The sequence below is a fragment of the Lates calcarifer genome, linkage group LG16_LG22 (assembly GCF_001640805.2).
Source record: "Lates calcarifer isolate ASB-BC8 linkage group LG16_LG22, TLL_Latcal_v3, whole genome shotgun sequence".
Classification (NCBI taxonomy): Eukaryota; Metazoa; Chordata; class Actinopteri; family Centropomidae; genus Lates; species Lates calcarifer.
This window is the reverse complement of record NC_066848.1, coordinates 14,370,381-14,389,871: the sequence shown is the minus strand read 5'-3', so window position 1 is coordinate 14,389,871 and position 19,491 is coordinate 14,370,381. Positions and strand designations below refer to the sequence as shown.

Below are 19,491 nucleotides of genomic sequence, written 5' to 3'. Positions count from 1 at the left end.
CTCTGTTTGCCAACTTGCAGGTCAGCACAACACTTAATTCAACCAAACTCTTCATACACAGAATAAATGCTCAAACACACCAACACACACACAAACACAAAAAGCTGAGTGTAACTTATTTTTTATTAAGAGTAAAAATGTAGTGGTCAGATAATTCAGTAGTGTGCATTAACAAGGATATTCAATAAATATACATTCCTTCTGTATTTTTAAAGGTATATAAGATTTCATTAATATCATCATCTCTACAAAGGCTCATAGCTACTGTGCACAGTTCATAAAGGCAAGGCATGCAAGCAGCAGTCATGCCGAAAAATTCAACAGAATAAAGGTAGGCGACATTAAAAAGCTTTTACAGTGACCATCATTGTGTTTAACTATGCAACAATTTCAAACCCATCTACTTTCCATTCCAGCTTCCAGAAAAACCTTATCTGTCACAGAGTATTGAAAGTTGCTCATTTTTCCTTAGTCTCACTGGAAAGATGGACAGACTGTCAGTGCACACCTGGTGATACATAAGCACTTTTTTTTTCTTGGATTTTGTCATTTGAATGTAGCACACTGTAAACCATTGCTGATTTCAAACCTTGGCATCTGCATTCTCGTTCACGCTAACTGGAAAACAGTCTCTGTTGGTCAACAGTTTTTGAACAAGTAAACAATTAAAGTACACAAAGTCCTGGGTATAGGATGCATTATGAGCATTCCTGCCCTTGTATAATAATCATATAGCAGCATAAAGTAGTGAATCTGACTACAAGCTGTCAGATTACAAGCAATGCAGCATGGGGACATAGTGCTTTACGTGAAAATAAGTGGCTGTTATTATTGAGATAATGCTTTTCAAGCTACATACTCACTCTGTATGGAGAAACTGTTCTACAGGTGACACAGGTGATTGTGTTTATATAGACATTAGTGTCACGAGATATGAATCGGTTTACGAATGGGTTAATGACCATGTCTCTTACAGAAAAAGTGTCAGCGCAGCAGCAAAAAAGTAATATTTAAAGTAAATTAGTTTTTTGCATGTTAGAATTAAACACTTAATTGTTTTTTAAATTACATGTTTTACTCTGGGTGTTTAATATATTAACATCACATGATCCTGTAGTATCCCGTGACTACTATATGTGCTGTTTCTCAAAGAATTAATAATTTTCTGATCTCTTGATATCAAGAAATATTAACTATCAACATAATTTCAGTTCAGACATATAAACAGTAGTTATGAACCAACTTGTATACTTAATCAAGGCTGATTTTCATGTCATATTGTAGCAGTTAAAAAGAAATGTTCTTTCTCGTGACATCCTCTAGATGGCAGACGTTATTCATCATGACCAGATTACAATTGTTGAGGGGCGTGTTTTTGAGTGACAAAGTGTTCAACTTTTCACTGGTATTAAGGTTAAGCTGCATGCATCCTGTCTGTACATATAGGGAACATGTTATGACAGGACTGAGTCTGTATTGTGGCTTATATTTGACCTGTATCAAAAACAGAGCAGGCACATATACTGTACACACTGTACTTGCTCTGAAAATAGGTGTAACACTAGATGGTTTCCACCAAAATCTGGTGTTATATTATTCCAGGCCTTCTGCTAATGATTATTTTCATTATTGATGAAGCTGGCAGTTGAGTTACTGATTAATCAGTTGATAGTTTGGTCCATAAAATGTCTGAAACCTACCCATCACATTTTCTATTACCAGAATAGTTGCTGATAAATTGTTGTTGGTTGACAAATTAATCAGTCAACTAATTGTTTCAGCTCTGTATTATTACCCACAATGACTATCTGTTTTTCTTTTTACTCCTGTGAGAGCTTCACTTTATCAGCAGAATGAAATTATTTAATTCATCTTGCTAATTGAATTCAGACAAAACACTGATTACACCTGTGTGGCTTTCACGTTAAAGCACTGACCATAACAACCTGCAAATTGTTGATGAAGACATCACTGTGGAGCTCTCTCTGGTAATGTTTTCCTATTTCCTTGATTAATGGCTTTGGAAGTTAAAAATGCCTCAAACAACATAAACCCACAAGCATTGCTGCTAAAAATTGCCCTCATAGCAAAGAGAATATAAAGATCTTAAACTGACATGCAATCATTCAAAATACAAATGAAAGTTGCTACAAGCAAGTGTAAATTACTTGATCTTTACTAACAATCTTGTATTTCTAGCTCTGACTCCACATGTTAAAGGTAATATATATTCAGTCACAGGCATGACATTACAGGCCACCGTGTCCTTGGGGTTAAACTGCAGCAACTGCAACTGTCAAGCTCTGTTAAAAATTCATTGTATTGATTTGGTTGACAGCAGAGACCCTTTGGCCCCTTTTTTCAAACTGCTTCCTCAGTATTTGTTCAATAAGTCACAACATTGCATTTGGAGGGATACTATAGATATCCTTTCAATTCATCTTCTTTTCCTAGGATTTGTATATGGAAACAGTAATGATTATCTTTAAGGCCCTTTCAGATCAATAGCCTCTCTGACTCCGGGGAAAAAATACTGTAATGAAGGCTGTATAGAAGGCTGTACAGAATAAGTGCATCATCTAATTCAATTATTCCCTCTATAAAATAAAACATTTTAATATCCACCATCCTGCTATGGAGAGATATACGATGCATCGAGTCCTAGGTTACATAAGCGGTGTCTGTACAGTGTTTAGCATCTGTGGCACTGAGATTAAAACATGGTGGACATGAATTGATCAATACTTTTAGAGCCCCCCAACTGTGGGGCAGTACTCAAAATGATTTACAGGCAGTTTCCATCACAAGACTAATGGCAATGTTCAATAGTTTTAGCAGTGAGAGTAAAAATGATTAATTTTGGAAATGTTTAAAAATCTTTTACAGGCATCTGTGTTAATAAATATTAGTTCTAAATAAGTTTAAATGTTGAAGAGTTCAACATATTTTAACAGAAAAACACAAATTCTGTTCATCTTTACACACAGTTGAATAAATTATTTAACAGGGCCATATGAGGTTGTCTGTTTCCATTCATTTTTATTTAACCAAATGTTGTCTATTAAACTTATGGTTTCTGGCTGATTTGGTCTGGAATGAGTTCAGTGCACAGTAACTTACTCGGTGTACTGCTTGAGAAGCACAAAATAATTTACTGTAGGCCAAAGCACCCACTACCCATCTGAGTTTCTGAGGCAATTAAGAAATCCACAACATGAAAAGCTGTGTGATTAATCTTCCACTACGTTGGAGTGTATTTTGAATGCTACCTGTAACGAGTGTAGCTACATATGCTCAATTGCCTCCCATCTCTGCGTAGGCATGCAGTAGTCATTCTCCCTTTTAAAGGGTGATAAATACGGCTGCCATAAACAGCTTAAGTGACTTACAATAATTAGACAATCAGTAGAATTCAGCCTTGTCCCTTTTGCTTCAACAAGGACGGTAAAAGTTTAAATAAGTAGCAAGGTGGTAAGTTATTACAGTATATTAATCAATATTTTTTCTTAACCAAAATGTTTTTGGTTTTGTTCTTAAAGAATCAGTCAAACATGCCAGACTGCAGAGAAGTGTCTCCTTTCCTTCCTGAGTTCTTCCGTGTACATTATCAAGTCCTGCAAACCAGATATTATAATCTTCAAATATTTTGTTCTCTACAAAATGACAATAATAAAATGCTACAAAGGTCCAGTGATATAAGTCCATTGTCACTGGAAGAGATCAATTCTCCAAACATCATTCAGTGGAGAGGAACCCATCGTGCTTTGCAGTCACAGTGATCCATTGGAGATCTCTCTGCTGCCGCTGCTCTCAGCTGACTGACTGGGTGGATCCATTGGATTGTCGTGGTGATTACCTTTGATTTGCACCTGTCTGTTTTCAAGGTGACTTATTTTGACTTGTCCCCTCTCTTGGTAACTGTCTATAATTGGCACCAGTCCATTTGCATTGCCTTGGTGGCTAATTTTGCTTAGTCTGTCGTCATGGTGTCTTGTTTTGATCGGCGTCTGCCCGTCATCTTTGTGACTGTTTCTCATTGGTGCAGGTCCGTTATCATGCTGGCCTGTTCTGATAGGCACTGGTCCATTGTCTAGGTGGCTGGTTTTCACTGGCACAAGCCTGTTGATCTGGTGCTTGTTGCAAACAGGGATCTTATTGGCCTGCAGGGAGCGGGTGTAACGTGAAAACCAGTCCCTGTCAAATGCAGCCCGTAGCTGCTCCACCACTGTGGAATTCCTCTCCTCAACACCCTCTGGCTGACTGATCACCAGACCTGCTCCAGCATTAAAGGTAAACTCATTCCCCACCCAGTCAAGGTTACCTGTCAGGATACAGAGGAAAAAACAAATAAGGAATCACAGTTTTGCAGAGCATAAGACAAAAACACCTTACCAAGATAACAAAATAACAAGCAGAATTTAAATGCCATGTAGCATCAATGAACTTAATTTTTGATTCATTTTCTACAGGAATCATTGCCCATATAACGTTGATTGAGTAAAATATCAGAATCAGGAGATGATTAGCTTAGCTTAGCATAAAGACTGGAAGTAAGGGGAAATAGCTAGCCCTACTCTCTTCAGAGTTCAAAAATACAAATATTAGTACCTTGTTATTTACAGGTCTATGCAGTGACTTCCCAAAGTACTGGGCTAGATGCCTAAATCCTTGTTTGTCCAGAAACTGTTGTACAATACAATTTCACAGCAAATGGTTGTTTTTACTTTACTCTTTACCTGCATGGTAAACAATTCAGATACATCAATTGGTGAGGTGCTTGTAGGTGTATTTTTGAACTTTGGTGAGAACCAGGCTTGCTGTTTTCACCTGCTTCCAGTATTTATGCCAAGCTAGGCTAATCTCTTTTAGCTCCGTAGTTAATGCACAGGATTCAGAGTATTGATCTTCTCTTAACTCTTGTCATCTGACTCTGACAAACAAATAACTGCACTTCTCAAAATGCTGAACTATTCCTATGCCCACTGAAAATAAGATCTGCATTAACTGTGCAGAGGCAAATAGGACACAGTCATAAAGTCTAGGCGATGAGCTCACCTAAATAAATGGCTTTGTCGGTCACCATAAACCTGTTGTGGTTTATTCCCTGGAGACTGCCATCCCTCTGCACTCTAGGGTTGAAGAATTTCTACACACACACAAACACACACACACACACACACACACACACACACACACACACACACACACACACACAGACTGGTGAGTCCTGATAAAGTGTATCTGTAGATTTGAAAATAGTACATAGTGGCCTTGTACTTACAGCTTCTAGTGAACAGTTGGCCTGCTCCATACACAGACTCCTCAGAGACCAGATGAAGTTAAATGTAAGTGGATGAGTCTTTTCCCAGCAACTTATCAGCAGACGGACCCGCACCTTCCTCAGGATCAGAGCCTCCCGGATAAGTCCGTCGATACGAGACCAGTACCTTGGCACAGATACAGACACACACACACAACTGTTGGCACACAGCCTGACTGACACGCGGCCATACACAGAGATTAATCACTTGAGTCAAAGCAGGGCATTTGAGCTTTTGATGATAAACACCTGCCAAATCATTCCAAAGACAGTAAATCTTGAGTGTTTCTAACCTGTGGGCATTGCTGCTGAGGAGGGGTAGGTAATCGATGATGGAGATATATATGAAATGCCGGGCCTCTTGGATGACCCAGGAAATGGCTTCCAGATCACTGCTACGATCTTTGGGGATGAAAACATCTGGGGAGCTCTGTCAATAGAAGAGGAAAGATGGCAAAGACAATTAGGAACTGTCATACGCCTCTCTGAAGAAATCCACATGAAAGACAGTCAGTGTGTTGTGTAAACAAATGTTTATTACCACAATGATGTTAACTCAGAGAGGGGTCATAAAAATATGTAGAATTACCATCATGATCGTTATTATCATAACAACTGACTCAGCTCTCATCATCATTACTGTTCACCTTAAGGACCATTAGGATCTGAGTGTCTTCCTTTTTTTTAGGCGTGTGTGTGACTGCATTTCTTGTACATCTGAGTAATAACTGGAAATAGAAAAGCCTTGAAATTTTAGTTTTAATTTTAGTTTGTGGACAGGCACCTCTGCATATTTAACTGAGTGCTTGGTAGTGTGTGTGCACTTTTTGTGTTGATATTAATCTTGCAGAGATGGACAGTCCATCCTGATCAATTGCAGGTAGGATGACATTGCCATCACTCATCTCCAGGATGCAGCTGATGCTGAAAGACACAGTGTCCCACTGAGATGCAGTATATGAAAAATTTACTCTCCCTCCTATCTGTCACCTCCACTAGAGTTGCTGCACTTGAATGTTTTGAACATACAAAAAGTGAAGACAGACTCTGTATTCTCAACCTCCAAGTTGGATATATCGGAGTTGAATGCTGATGAGAACATTATTTACAAATTGGAATAATGTCAATAACTCCACCATGACATGAATGATGATCAGTCAGAATAACTTAAAACATCTGTGTATGTGTAGGTCCTTTAAAGGTCTCAGGCTATGTCCAAGGATATTCTACATTACACACTGAGAGTTAAATTTATGCTCTACATACTGCCCTCACCCATTCACACAATGGATTGAAATGCATACAGACTACTCTCTGCAAACTATGCAAAAAAAATTACAGTCGTGCAACATCTCCCCTTTCAGACAAAAATGATGATGATGAAGTGTCCAAATCTCCATTTACTACTCACTACAGAGCAAACTATTGATTGTTATGTAGGGAATAACGATTGAGTGAATGAGCTTTGGTAAACCATGCCAGTGAGCCACAACAACAGCTGTTCTTATTAGAAGCTTATTCATAAATAATTTTACTACAATTTGTACAACAGGTATATGATTAATAAGAATGTTAAAGATTTGTACAATGATGAGTGGAAACAAAAGCGGATCTTGTCTATTCTTCACTTGGTGGATGATGTTGGTACTTTCTTATTATGTGACCATTTCATCATGACATATGATCTGAGCTGCTCAATTAGACAGTTCACCTCTGTTATAAGGGCAGTTTTTACTGCTGTAATTAATCTTGTGAAAGGCTCTTTAACTCATTCAAGGATTGCAGCTATACTACCACCTCTAATGATAGATACCTTCAAATTCATTTATAAGACATGCACTAAATCATTAATGGTGCAGTGACTGAAGAAGTACACCTAGTGAGGAAAGGAGTACTGAAATATGAAAAGAATCAGAACCAGTTACAGTGTGTTTCTGTGTTTCCTGTATAAGTTTCAAAGAAGGATACACTGTATGCTCGCAGTAAATTCCTACATAAATACTCAGATTGTTACTTATGTGTGTTTTGTAAAAATTATGTATCTATATTTGCAGTTTTTGAAAAGACTTTGATGACTGGATCTCAAAGGACAAAAATGATTGAATTTCTGTAACCTAGCAACCTACTCTGATTAACTTGGCTTTCTTTTCTGTCTTTCTTTTTTGTGGTCCTTTGTTGGATGTGCATGAATGTCTGCTCTGTTCAGCTGAATTGGTTTTGGAGTTGAGCTCTTCCTTTCTGATTGTATGAACTTGGGAGTTCAATAAAAGTTGGAAAGAAAAACTGTCTGACTTGTGCTAAACGGAGATAACTCAGTTCCATTAAATGTCCCAGTGAGCCCGTATGCACAGTGCTGAAGCTCTGGAGCAAGCTCACCTAAATGATAGTTGTATTAATGTTATAAATATATATAATGTAATAAATTTTCCTTTTAGAGCATGTAAAGTTGAGGAAGTTGAAAATCTAAATGGAATACAGTCAGTATAATAATTTAAATAATTTAAGATATCAAAATATTGTGAATCAGTAATGTTAGTTCTCTACAACTGAAATACAGACTTGTCCCAAATGTCCAATCAGGCTAACTGAGCCAGACAATTAAGCTCACTTTTGAACAGCATGTTCTAACATGCCATTTCAGTCCTGTCCCTGATTTATGCAAGCCACCATTTAAGTGTAATATTCCTTTAAGTGTAAGCTTTGGAATTAAATTGAGTTATCTAATATAGAGTCATTTGTTGGTTTACTAGATATACTTGAACCTGTAAAGTATAACTTTAGACCACAAATACAAAACAGTGTTAGCTGAGTCAAGAAGAAGAGCCAACAAATTGGCAGATGTCTTATGTTTTAAATGATTATTTTACTGTAAGCATCTCTTTAAATAAATGTTCTTGTTTTTGAAACCCAACTCTTTTTTACAAACCTTCTCCTCTCCTTATGCCATCAATACAGGCTGTCTCTTAAGTTATGGGCTGGCGTGTTAACCTTGACCTTGATGTATCCACCAGGAATTCCCACACAGTAAAAGCACTGCTCCGATAGAGCACATGTTTTCCCAGGACTAATGTACAATGCAATCTAATGCGATCACTGTCACTCACAGAGACGTAGGCCTGAGCCTTGGTGCTGTTGAGAGTGAGCTCCAGAGGGGCGTTCTTGTTGAAGAGAGCAAAGAGGCGTTTGGACCAGAAGGAGGGGATGAAGTCTTTGTATTGGAGCCCCCAGTAGAGACTGAACACTCTGTGGAGGTCCAGAGCCAGACAGCTGCAGTTGTACACCAACACACCCAACTCCTTCCTCTGGAGAACAAACAAAACCTGTGTTAGATCACCGTTAGAATGGAGACAGACGACATCTACATCAAAATCTTTCTAATGATCCTGATCATTATTGCATTACTTTCACAATCACCAACAAAAATGGTGTCCATCTATATTTCCATCAGATTTCCTTTCAAAGTAATTTGTCTATATTTCGCTCTTTCAACACTTTTAGACATCCATCTGCCTACATATAAATAGCATACACTTTTCCCTGGTAAAGCCATATTGGCCACAAAGTCTCATCCAATTACAGGCCTTCATTCATCGTCACAGCAACAGCAGGGAATGAGAAGACACTACAGTGGTTCTTCTCTCTGTTCTCATTTTTCCCCTTTGCCCTCTGCAGCATTTTCATTTCAAAGAGACACTTCTCAATTTCATCTTCTCACCTTGTAGCTTATAAATTGCCTTCTCTTTCTCTGATTCACTCAGTCTCTCTCTGCAGTGTCCACATGAGTAAAGTATTCCTCAAGCTTAGATCCCACAAACCTATTTTTCCCTATCAAAACACACCAATATAAACTGTGAAGACATGGTCATGGATGTCCTGATTCTGTGAATGCAATTTTTATTTTGGCTCGGGAAGCCTGTTGCTTCCACTAAGTGTTGACGGCAAAATGCCATGAAAAAATGTAAAAACTACATAGAACATATTACATACATTAAAATATACAGTATAAAACACAAATGTGCCAAATAACTTTGGACTTTTGCCGGCCACCTTGAGCTCCTTGCAAGTCACCTTCCTAAATCAAAGCCCCTTGTATCGTTGGGTGTCTAAAGATAGATGGAGCTGCCTAACAAACAGGGCTGCACTTTAATGAACCAAAGATATCCAGCTTTGAAGAAGGAGATGAAAGAATGGCCACTCTCTATTTTTGGATGCCACCACTCTGCATCCTCTCCCCCATCTACAACTTTTTGAAGAAGAGACACTGATGTGGAACTCATGCATAAATAAAAAGCTCTATACAAATGTGTATTTAATGGGGCTCATAACTTTTACACGAATGTAATTGTGCATATATGGTTCATGCCTATGTTTGTATCAACTTAATCTTCTAATGCATCTAAAAAAAACAAACAAAAACAAATATACAACCTTTCAGACATCTATAAATATTATTACTTAATAGACATTTAAAGTAAAGCACTTTACTTATCATTCAATTTGTCTGCACAAATATATCAAACTGTGATAATGATACCATTTCAAGTTATTTTAGATGATGCAGTTTTCACATACAGCCTTCTCACATAAGAGTGTTGGGAACTTCAAATAAAATGCTGTACCATTATCAAAGCACCTCACATTAGGGAATAAAGAACTTGTTATGCAATTAAATCTCATGTAAATCTCTAAGGACACATGGTGTCAACTATGACCTCTTATTGTAATAAGTTGCATAATTTGTGTTACAATACATCTTAGTGAAATTACAGATCTGATCCGAGAATGTTGTATTTCCACAAATGTGTGTGAGGGACTGCGTTCAGTGTTTGTGCTTCTGTGTGTGTTTTGTGATGTGTGTTGTGTTTTTTTGATACTGTGGCCAGGGATCTCCAGTCCATGCTGGCGCTGCCAATGTAGATATGTCTCCTGTCAACCACCCAGAAGGAGGAGAAGAGGTGGCCTTTGGTCAGAGCTGTCATATTCACATAGTGGACCTCAGCATCTAGAAATGGAGAGAGAGAGAGAGAGAGAGAGAGAGAGTCAGAGATTTCAAGAGAGAGACAAAGGGCAGCAAGAAAAACTAAGATAGAAAGGTTGAAATAGAGCAAGCTACATGTGAGACAAGGAGAGGGATAAAGAGAGATCAGACCAAAGATGCAAAGACAGATGAAGGAAAAGATGGAAAGTGAGTGAGAGACTGAAAGGACAGAGGACAAATAGGGAGAGAGGACAGTCAACAGACTAAACAGACAGAGCTAAGCTGCAGCATGTTTGAACACAAACAGACACACAGAATATGTAATACAGTGAGAGCGAGCGCTGACTGTGTCTGGCGAGCGTCCTGAGCTCAGTCGAGTCAATCATCCCGCTGGAGATCTTCAGCTGGATTCCTTTCGCTTTCAGCCCCTGCAGCCTGGACAGCAGATCCCTGCCCTGAGGGAGACATGCCAACAAATCACGCTATAGCATGAAATTCATGCAGTGTCTATTCAAACAAAACTCTAGCTTAGTTTTTGGATTTTCATCCATATTGTGGCATCATCAGCAGTCATTTATGTGCTGTTTTTGGCCTATATTTCATCCATTTTAGATTTTAGAACAATGCATCTTTAAAATATCCATAAACTATATATATATTATGTGCAAATGTCACAGATCATTTGGAGTTTCAGCAGTTAAACAATACTTTCACTTAATGGAGAGACTATTCTCCACTTTCAAGATGTTTTCCCACAATCAGAATACTAGATATGTAAGTGGCACTCTTCATGAAATACACTGAAAAGCTACGTAAAGTTAAAAACCCATCACACCTCACCTCATTTAAGAGTTAGAGATGGATTTTAAAGTTCTGAGACAAATGAAATGCAGTAAGGAGACACTGTTGACATTGGGAAGTCTGTTGTACAATAACATATTGAAATTTTATAGAATGACTGGTACAGCTCTTTTAAAATATAGAAATGTGATTGAATAGGCACTGATTTAAGTTTTGGTTTGGTTTTAGTTTCTAGTTTGGTGTCAGGCTTTCAAGCAGAAAACCTCGAGCACTAGAAACCATAACCAGAAACTTGAGCAAGCAAAGCCTCTTGAATTCCTTCTAATTGTTATGATTTGAGGTGATGTATGTATAGCAACAGCCACACTGTTGTGAGTCACAGACCTGAGTTGTCAAAGGACACAAACAGACATACAATGCACATGCCTGCTAAAAGAGCATCTTCACCTCTACTCCTTGTAATTTTGCCTTTACAGTATATTAAATTTCCTGTTTCAGCCTCCCTCCCGATGAGGTATCTTTTTTTGGCACCTGTTTGCTGAGAGATTGCTACTGGCTGAAAGGCCATTAGCTCTTCTCTGCTCTGAGGCCTCTAAAGGAGCTATTACTTTCCAATCAGCAGCCTTGGGCTTTCATTAGTCCTGACACACACTATTTCTTCAAACAGAACTCTGTGTGTGTGTGTGTGTGTGTGTGTGTGTGTGTGTGTGTGTGTGTGTGTGGTGTGTGTGTGTGTGTGCATATAGCCTGACCAAACCCCCCAGGCATCTGTCAATAACACACATCTGGTTCAAATTCAAAATGAATAGTTTGCTTCAAGCAGCCTGAAAACAGTCCTGACTGTTATTTTACCAACAAGTGCAATTCTAAAAGGACAGTTATTGATTTCCTACTTTGGTGATCATTTGTAGCCATTCATCTATATCTTACTGTCATTGGGTTTATTTTGACATTATTGTCTGTCTTGGCTGAAGCAGAAAAACACCTTTTAGTTGAATGACCTGTCTAGATATGAAAAATAGGAGATATGTTGATAATAAAATCAAACAGCCCCTATGATTAACAGCTATGCCTTTTCTGTCACACTAAGTAACTATGTATATTTACTGAGGACTTGAATACAGTTACTACAGAAGTTACTGGAAATACTTCTCTTGAGTATTTCCAGTTCATGCTGCTTTATACTTCAACTCAACAGCAAACTACAACTTCAACAGCAAAGGGAATTATTGTACTTTTAAGTTCACTGGGTTTATTTGACCACTGTAGTTGCTAATTAACTTTCAGATTTGGATTTGATGTTTTTTTTTTTGTTGTTGTTGTTTTTTTCAAACATATCGCAGCAATGCATTCTCTCAGAAGATCTAAACAAGCTGAGGTTTCCACTTCATTGGGGTGCATCAATAACTTCTCAGGACAGAACAACCTTTAATCACCAAACCTTCAAACCTCAACACTCACAGCCCAAACATATTTGCTCTTAATACTGACTGAATACTGAAATGACCACAAATAATCTGTAGGAGGAGCAGGAACACTACAGAACAAACACAGCATAATTACACATAATAACAATACCAGTAATGTTGCAGAAACATGCATATATAGAGAATGGCAGAAAGGCAGTGTCCAGTTAAGCCCCTTTATTAGATGTTTATGAGTTGTTAACACACACACACACACACACACACACACACACACACACACACACAGAGTGTATAAGTAAATAATAAGTAAACACAGACCAACCTCCCCACTCATAACATGAGAAAAGTACCAATACAACAGTGTAAAAATACTCTGTGATAAGCAGAAGGAGCAGGTGTAAAAGAAAGTGGTGAATTATCCCTACGAACACCCCACCATATTTCCTGCTTTCCTTTTTTGCTAGACTAAGACTTTCCTTGCAAATACATAGTAACCACTAAATTATCCCCACATGGATATTGCTTTGACCTCAATGAATCAAAAATCTAATTTCACTTCTCAGGAGTTTCCCCTTTGAGAAAGTAAGTATGTGCCAGTTGGCTGACTGAAAGTGTTTGTGTGTCCAAATGAGGAATTATGCTTTATCTGTGTTCACTCATTAGTGTTTGTGCTTGAATGAGCACGGCACTACAATGTTTTAACCAAATTAAAACCAAAACTGTAAAGGATTTCTTATTTTTCCACCAGAGTTGTATTCATGACAGGCTTTGAATATTTTTTCCCTCATTTATTTACGTTTTTACCTCCACATTTATTTATTCATGCATCCATTTCAACCTCGTTGTTTACCTTATACAGTAAGTCTGATATAATAAGAAGTACCTCGGACATTAAAAATAAAGTTAATCATTTTAATTGGCCGAATTGGTTGTGTGGGAGGAAACCAGGGTACCCGGAGAAAACCCAGAGCGACAGCAACAGCAACAAGTGCAACAAGCAAGTGTCAGGTTGATGTGATACTGACAGTGTTGCTGTTATGTGCAGCTCTTTAGAGCTGGCTGCAGAGCTGCAAACATGGACAGAAGTATTGTATGATCAACCTGAAACTGAATTTGTTTAGATTTGAAAGTAAAGTTCTCTGCTTGAATAATTGCATTAGAAAAAATTCTGAATAACCTGATTTGTTTGGAACTGAAAGTCTAATCTGAACATTACCTCCCGGTGTCATAACATGACATTAGCTACGCCTCGAAAAGCTACAACAGCAAAATGTTGCTTGAGCTTTTATGCATCATTAACAATATAATAATGTTAATAATACTAACAATAATGATATATAACCTATAGGGGCCATTTTTATGGAGTGCAAGTACATTTAATTTGATGTTTTCTTAGTTTAACATTTTGCTGATGATACTTCTTATTGAAATAAAATTTTAAATGCAGAACCTTTCCTAATAAGGAAGTATTTTCACATTGTTGTATTGACACTTTTACTTAAGTAAAATATCAGAGCACTTCTTCCACAGCTCATTCTTATGTAGAGGAGGCAGACAGGCCAATTCATACAAAGACACAGAAAAGGAAACAGACAAAACAGGCACAAAATTTAAATAAACACCGCAACTTCAGTAGAGTCAAATCGCTTGCCCTGGTTACCTGTCTGGCAGCAGGCTGAAAACTGGATTCATAATCAGAGGAGTTGAGGAGCCACAGCGGGGAAACTATCTCCACAACCCGGATAGCTTGGTCCAGTAAGTTGTAGAGCCCCGCTGAAAGAGGGAGGTGGGACGTACCATTGTCTAAGAAGGAGATGTCTTCTGGGATGTTCTCAACAAGTACTACTCTGTGGAAAATAATGGGAGAAAACTGAGTAAAGAAGAAAAGAGGGGAAAAAAATATTTATATGTAAGACATGCATGAAAAAAGCCAAAAAAGCCACAAAAAAGCACCATTAACCTGGGCTGTAGAGACCTGCTAATGGTAATATACTGAAGAAATGAATGTGAGGTTCATGGTCTTGCACAAAGCAATTATCTGTTTGCATTAGTGGCAGAATTATTATGAGCTTGCGTACGACTGAGAGGAGATTATGTTCTTTCTCTCCTCAGTAAAAACTACTCCATGACAAATAAGCTAACAGCATCTCTCTTCCTTCTTCTCTCTCTGGCTCGTTGGCTTAATGAAGGAAATCAAGATTTCTAGACCGCTGTGCCCTAAGCGTCATTAAATCTTGTACAGGTTGCTGCCGGCAAGGGCTGAGAATAAATGAAGGTTGATGTTCAGAGATGTCAGCAGTGGAGATTCAATTACACCTGGTCAGGGAAAAGTGACGCATTTTTGCTGTATTCATGTTGGTTTCTCCCTGTGCTATCACATGGTGCATTTTAATGTCATCAGCAGCAGTCTGGAGTAATATACTGTAGCTGCAGAGAGCAGGATGCATAATATAATGAAATCATATACAGAAGCAGTGTAAATCTACTTTATGTGAGATCCAGTGAATTGCATTAAAGTACATCACATCTGTATCCTTGAGATTATCTACTGAAGATTCAGTGCTGTCAGAGATTTCTCTTTATCATATAACTGTTCCACCAACCTAAATGTTAAATGACGTGGAAAATGTTCTCACTGAGAACTGTTTTGCTTTTTAATGTTTTGTATACATCACATGAATATCCCAGCACTTTCAGCCAAGGTGTAATGTCAAGTTATCTGGCTAACCATGACTCTCAGCTCTCCCTAATGTATTTCCAGCTCTCACTTTACCCCACCAGGATGCCGGGAAACGACAGGGGCATTTACCACTGGAGTCAACAAATTGAATTTACCGTGGCAGCCTCAGATCTGCAGCCACACAGAACCAGGTTATTAACGGGCTCCAGTGCTCGCCGCATTCTCTCTGGATCTGGCTTTGAAATCGATTTCTGCCAACTGGATTTTTAACAGAGAAATATAAAGGTGGAGAGGGAGATCAGCAGGGGTGAGCAGCTCAGACATAAATTCTGCAGCATCTCTATGGTTGATTAAAATGCTGTTCAAGAAATTGGCAAAAACACTCCTGCCCAAGAATTTATTCAATTCCATGTGAGGCGATGAATTATAGTAAGAAATATTATGATAAATATACTTGGTTTGGGGGCTCAGGTGGCAGAACATGGCACTCAATATGGCAAACAATCTGCTCATATCTAAGTCATTGTGAAAGTGTGCATGATAGCAGTGAAGCAGGAGATGTGCCAAACTGCCTCTTTAAAGCACAGCGTTCCCTCTGAATATGAATGCATCAGAACACCCCAGCCTTAACACAAACTGAAAATGATAAGCTTTATCACTTCAAGGCTATTTTATTGGATTGTACTGGACTGTAAAGTGTCACCCTTTTATTTTGTCCACAGCTTAAACATCATATACTATTAAATTAGATTGAAACCATATGGAAAGGTGAGTTGCAGTCTGGGTCAAATTTTAAGTAATATTAATATTATCTAACTGATTAACTGATTTTTTGCCACTTGAGGTGAGTGGAACAAAAAGTTGACATATTGTCACCTTATAAAGTTGATATGTTCAATATACTAGTTGCCTATTTACACATCTCCTAGGAGACAATGTAACGCTATCATTCATTTGAGGTTGTGTTTCTGGTCACTTTACACAAGTCCAATAATCACTCTCATCTCAGTTCTGTGCTCATCTCTAGTCATTCCTAACAAACATGCACTATGTGTCCCCGAAGGTGCTAAATGCTCCGCTATGTTCTGTACTCTGCTAACTGTGTCTGTATGCTGTTTGGTGTTAGACAGGTACACTGTGGCTTTTATGTGAGATTCTTTGCTGAGAATGGAAAACTATGCTGATTAGAGCACGAGAGTGGCCGAAACAGTAAGGCTGCAGGCTGTAAAACCAAAGCAAAAACACTGACCGGGACTGAGCTGTGTGATCATTCTCTGCGAGTCTGTCACTTTGAGTGAGGCCTTTCACATTACATATAGTCATTTGATCCATTGTTGATATAACAATATCGATTAGTGCAGCTTTAAAATTAACTCCTGCAACAGTGTTGAGTGTTTTCATTGTGGCTGTGTATTGATTGTTCCTCTTAGCCAGCTGATAAAATCTATTTTTGGTAAATTATCAAATTGCATATGTGGTTCAAAACTTTGGAGAGCTCACTTAAGGTTGATGTCATTAATCAAGTTAGAATACCTTCATCAAATACACAGTACGCCATCTCCCAGTTGTATTAGCTACCTAATAATTAACCAGTAAAAAACAATATTCATGTTTCCCTGGTTTTTCAAACTTCTGGCTATAAAACACAGAAGAATCTGTCCTGATGGTCTCCCTGGTAAGGGCTTTGTAATACCAAAAAGACTTAGACCAGTCAGAGCACAGGGTCAGCCAAAGTGAGACAGCCCAGGGTCTAGCGGGTGCTTTACTCAAGGGCACACTGGTGGGAGCATGTGCTGTAGGTGATAATGTACTGGCATCACATTGAGAGGCAAGTTGCCAGCTGCGCAGTATTTCTGGCTGTAATAAAGCTAGCTCAGATTTTGGAAAGTAGCCAAGGGTCAAACTGTAGGACTCACACCCTCTGTGATGATAACATGCTAATTCCTGCTCATGGAGATGCCAATCAATATCTTTAGTGAAGCAGAGTTTGGGTGAATCACAAGAAAACTTGGTTCATGGGACATATTCTTCCATTTGTCAGCATCATTGAACACTGAGACTGAGTAAAACGAAGAGCGTGAAAAGGTACAAGGAAACCAATCCAGTGAGCTGTGATAAAATTACAGAGAAGATTAATGTTCAAACATTGTAGAGTATCCATCTTTGTTCTGAAAAGACAGCAAAAACTAGGACAGCTATGGTAAACACCTCACAATGAGGAAAAACAAGGATGGATGGAAAGGAGAGGGAGGTAATCTCATTCTGGGAGAAATCCTCTCAGTCCACTCTAATGGCTTTGAGGTATGATGAATGGTGATTCTGAGTAGTTCAAGCAGCCAGACAAGATTTGGTATTAAAAGAAGATAATGCAGAGATGCAGTGGTTATTTCTGTCTGCAAAGGATTCATTGATTTTTGCAGCCAGTTGAGTCCACTGCAGGTCCTAACTTCAGAATTTCACGCCATTATGGGGTTGAGGCTTGTTTACATATTAAATAAACCACCACAACATGTAAGGAAAATGTACATTATATATGCCAATTAACGTGCAAATGTTTGTGATACTATCTGTCTGTTACAGCACTTAGAGTAACAGCAGGGGGTCATGTTGAAAATCAATCAAGTGTGGCAGAGTCAGCTCCTGACATCTGATATAAATTATCCACCCCTCTCATAAGCTGCCCTGAGCTCCGGGTGTACAGCAATGAGAACATTAATATGGATATCTCAAGAGCTGCTGCTGTTTTGCTTCCTGCATGCTATTCTTTTTAAACCTAAATATGTTTCATCAGGTACAACCACAACACAGTTTCCACAGTAAACACACTTACTGTGTAAATTTCAATTCATTATCTGAAACCTGAGCTACTTTGAGATGTTTCTAACCTCTGTGGGGGTTTTTTATGCAAATGAATATAGACTGAAGATACTGAATTCATGACACTGTCTGCCACGACTGCTGGCCCAGATGTTTGTGGACACAGCTGATGGCCAATAGTTTGCCTTGGCTGATCTGCCTTATTATTTGCCAGACCTGTCAAGCCCCTTATAGGATATACTGTATACCATAATGTTCCACATGCTAGTTGTTGAGGCTCAGAGGCTATCTTCGCTCCAGTCAGTTCTGCATTGAGCCATTTGAGCCATTTGATTAGTTTAGTTGCTTAATGTCTCTGGCTTGTTCAGCTGTTTTTCTCTGGACATTCAGTAGTGTGTCTTGTTTTCTTAAAAGATTTAAATAAGGAAACTGAAGTCTGAAATAGTGCCTGTGGTGTGTTCTCTGTTCTTAAGCCATAGAGCTAGTTGCACAAGCTCTATTTATGTTCAAACTTACTATAGTTGCAACCTATGCATTTATTAAGTGGAGATTTACACTTTCATAGAAATTAATTTTCTCTCTATTCTGACACCAACCAACTGCCAGGTTACCTGTTGTATAGCTAACAGAACTTGGTAGCTTAGCAGACAAAACTTACATTGGATAATACATGACTTGTTGAGATTTTAGAACTAAAGCAATAAAATAAATATCACTTCAGATACCCTGACATAATTGGGTATTTCCTACTCAGTCTAAATTCCCTGAATAATACTCACCATGAGAACCAGTGGCATGTGTCATGTGTATCAATGTTTCAGTCTTGCTCTCTACAGCTATCTAATTTTAGTACCACACATTACGTACACAATACTATTTTATCTCTTTCTTCTTATTTTTGTTCAAGGAAACATGATAAACTGTGGAAACCACCCTGCTGTTTTTTAAAATACTAATGGAAGGAAGGCACATTTGCTCTCAGAAATGTTTTGAAATGTTGTATCCAGAGGCAGCCGACTGCTCAGGAGGTGCTAAAAGCTACACAAATTTGGGGGATGAGTTAAGTTTGATTCTCCAAGCATGATTTCTGCTATTCCACAAGGCAACAGTAGATCAATACTAACATGTTTATCATCCGTCCGACACCAGGCAATTACACATGTACATGAGGGGATGTATCAGATGTATCATTTGGATAAAATCAGATGAGAGGGTGTAAACTGCTCCCACTTTGCTCCAACAACCAAGCGCAGCTGTAAGCCTAAGAGGAACCATGTTTTACTACAATCAGAGCTGGAGATGTTCGCCCTCAGTGGGAAAAATATTAATCAAATTAATTATGTGTTTGGTTGTACTGCCAGACAATTACATGAAGCAACAATGTGGACCAGGGGGAGACATTTTTTTTCTATGCAGATGGACAGTAGCAACAACCCATCCCAGGTCTCCTGTCCCTGAAATGCAAGCA

The 19,491-nt window shown here is 38.5% G+C and overlaps 1 protein-coding gene across 1 annotated transcript in view; it reads right to left on the bottom strand.

Moving 5' to 3' along the window:
* Positions 1-105: 105 nt before the first annotated feature.
* LOC108896238 (inactive phospholipase D5) overlaps positions 106-19,491 on the bottom strand; it is a 51,717-nt gene continuing 32,331 nt past the window's right edge. The window contains exons 3-10 of the mRNA XM_018695274.2: positions 14,187-14,373; positions 10,645-10,753; positions 10,195-10,322; positions 8,425-8,622; positions 5,614-5,750; positions 5,282-5,447; positions 5,056-5,146; positions 106-4,321 (exon numbers count right to left, since the gene is read on the bottom strand). Of these exons, the coding sequence (XP_018550790.1) occupies positions 3,771-4,321; positions 5,056-5,146; positions 5,282-5,447; positions 5,614-5,750; positions 8,425-8,622; positions 10,195-10,322; positions 10,645-10,753; positions 14,187-14,373 (1,567 nt within the window). The 3' untranslated portion in view covers positions 106-3,770. The remainder of the gene's footprint in view (positions 4,322-5,055; positions 5,147-5,281; positions 5,448-5,613; positions 5,751-8,424; positions 8,623-10,194; positions 10,323-10,644; positions 10,754-14,186; positions 14,374-19,491) is intronic.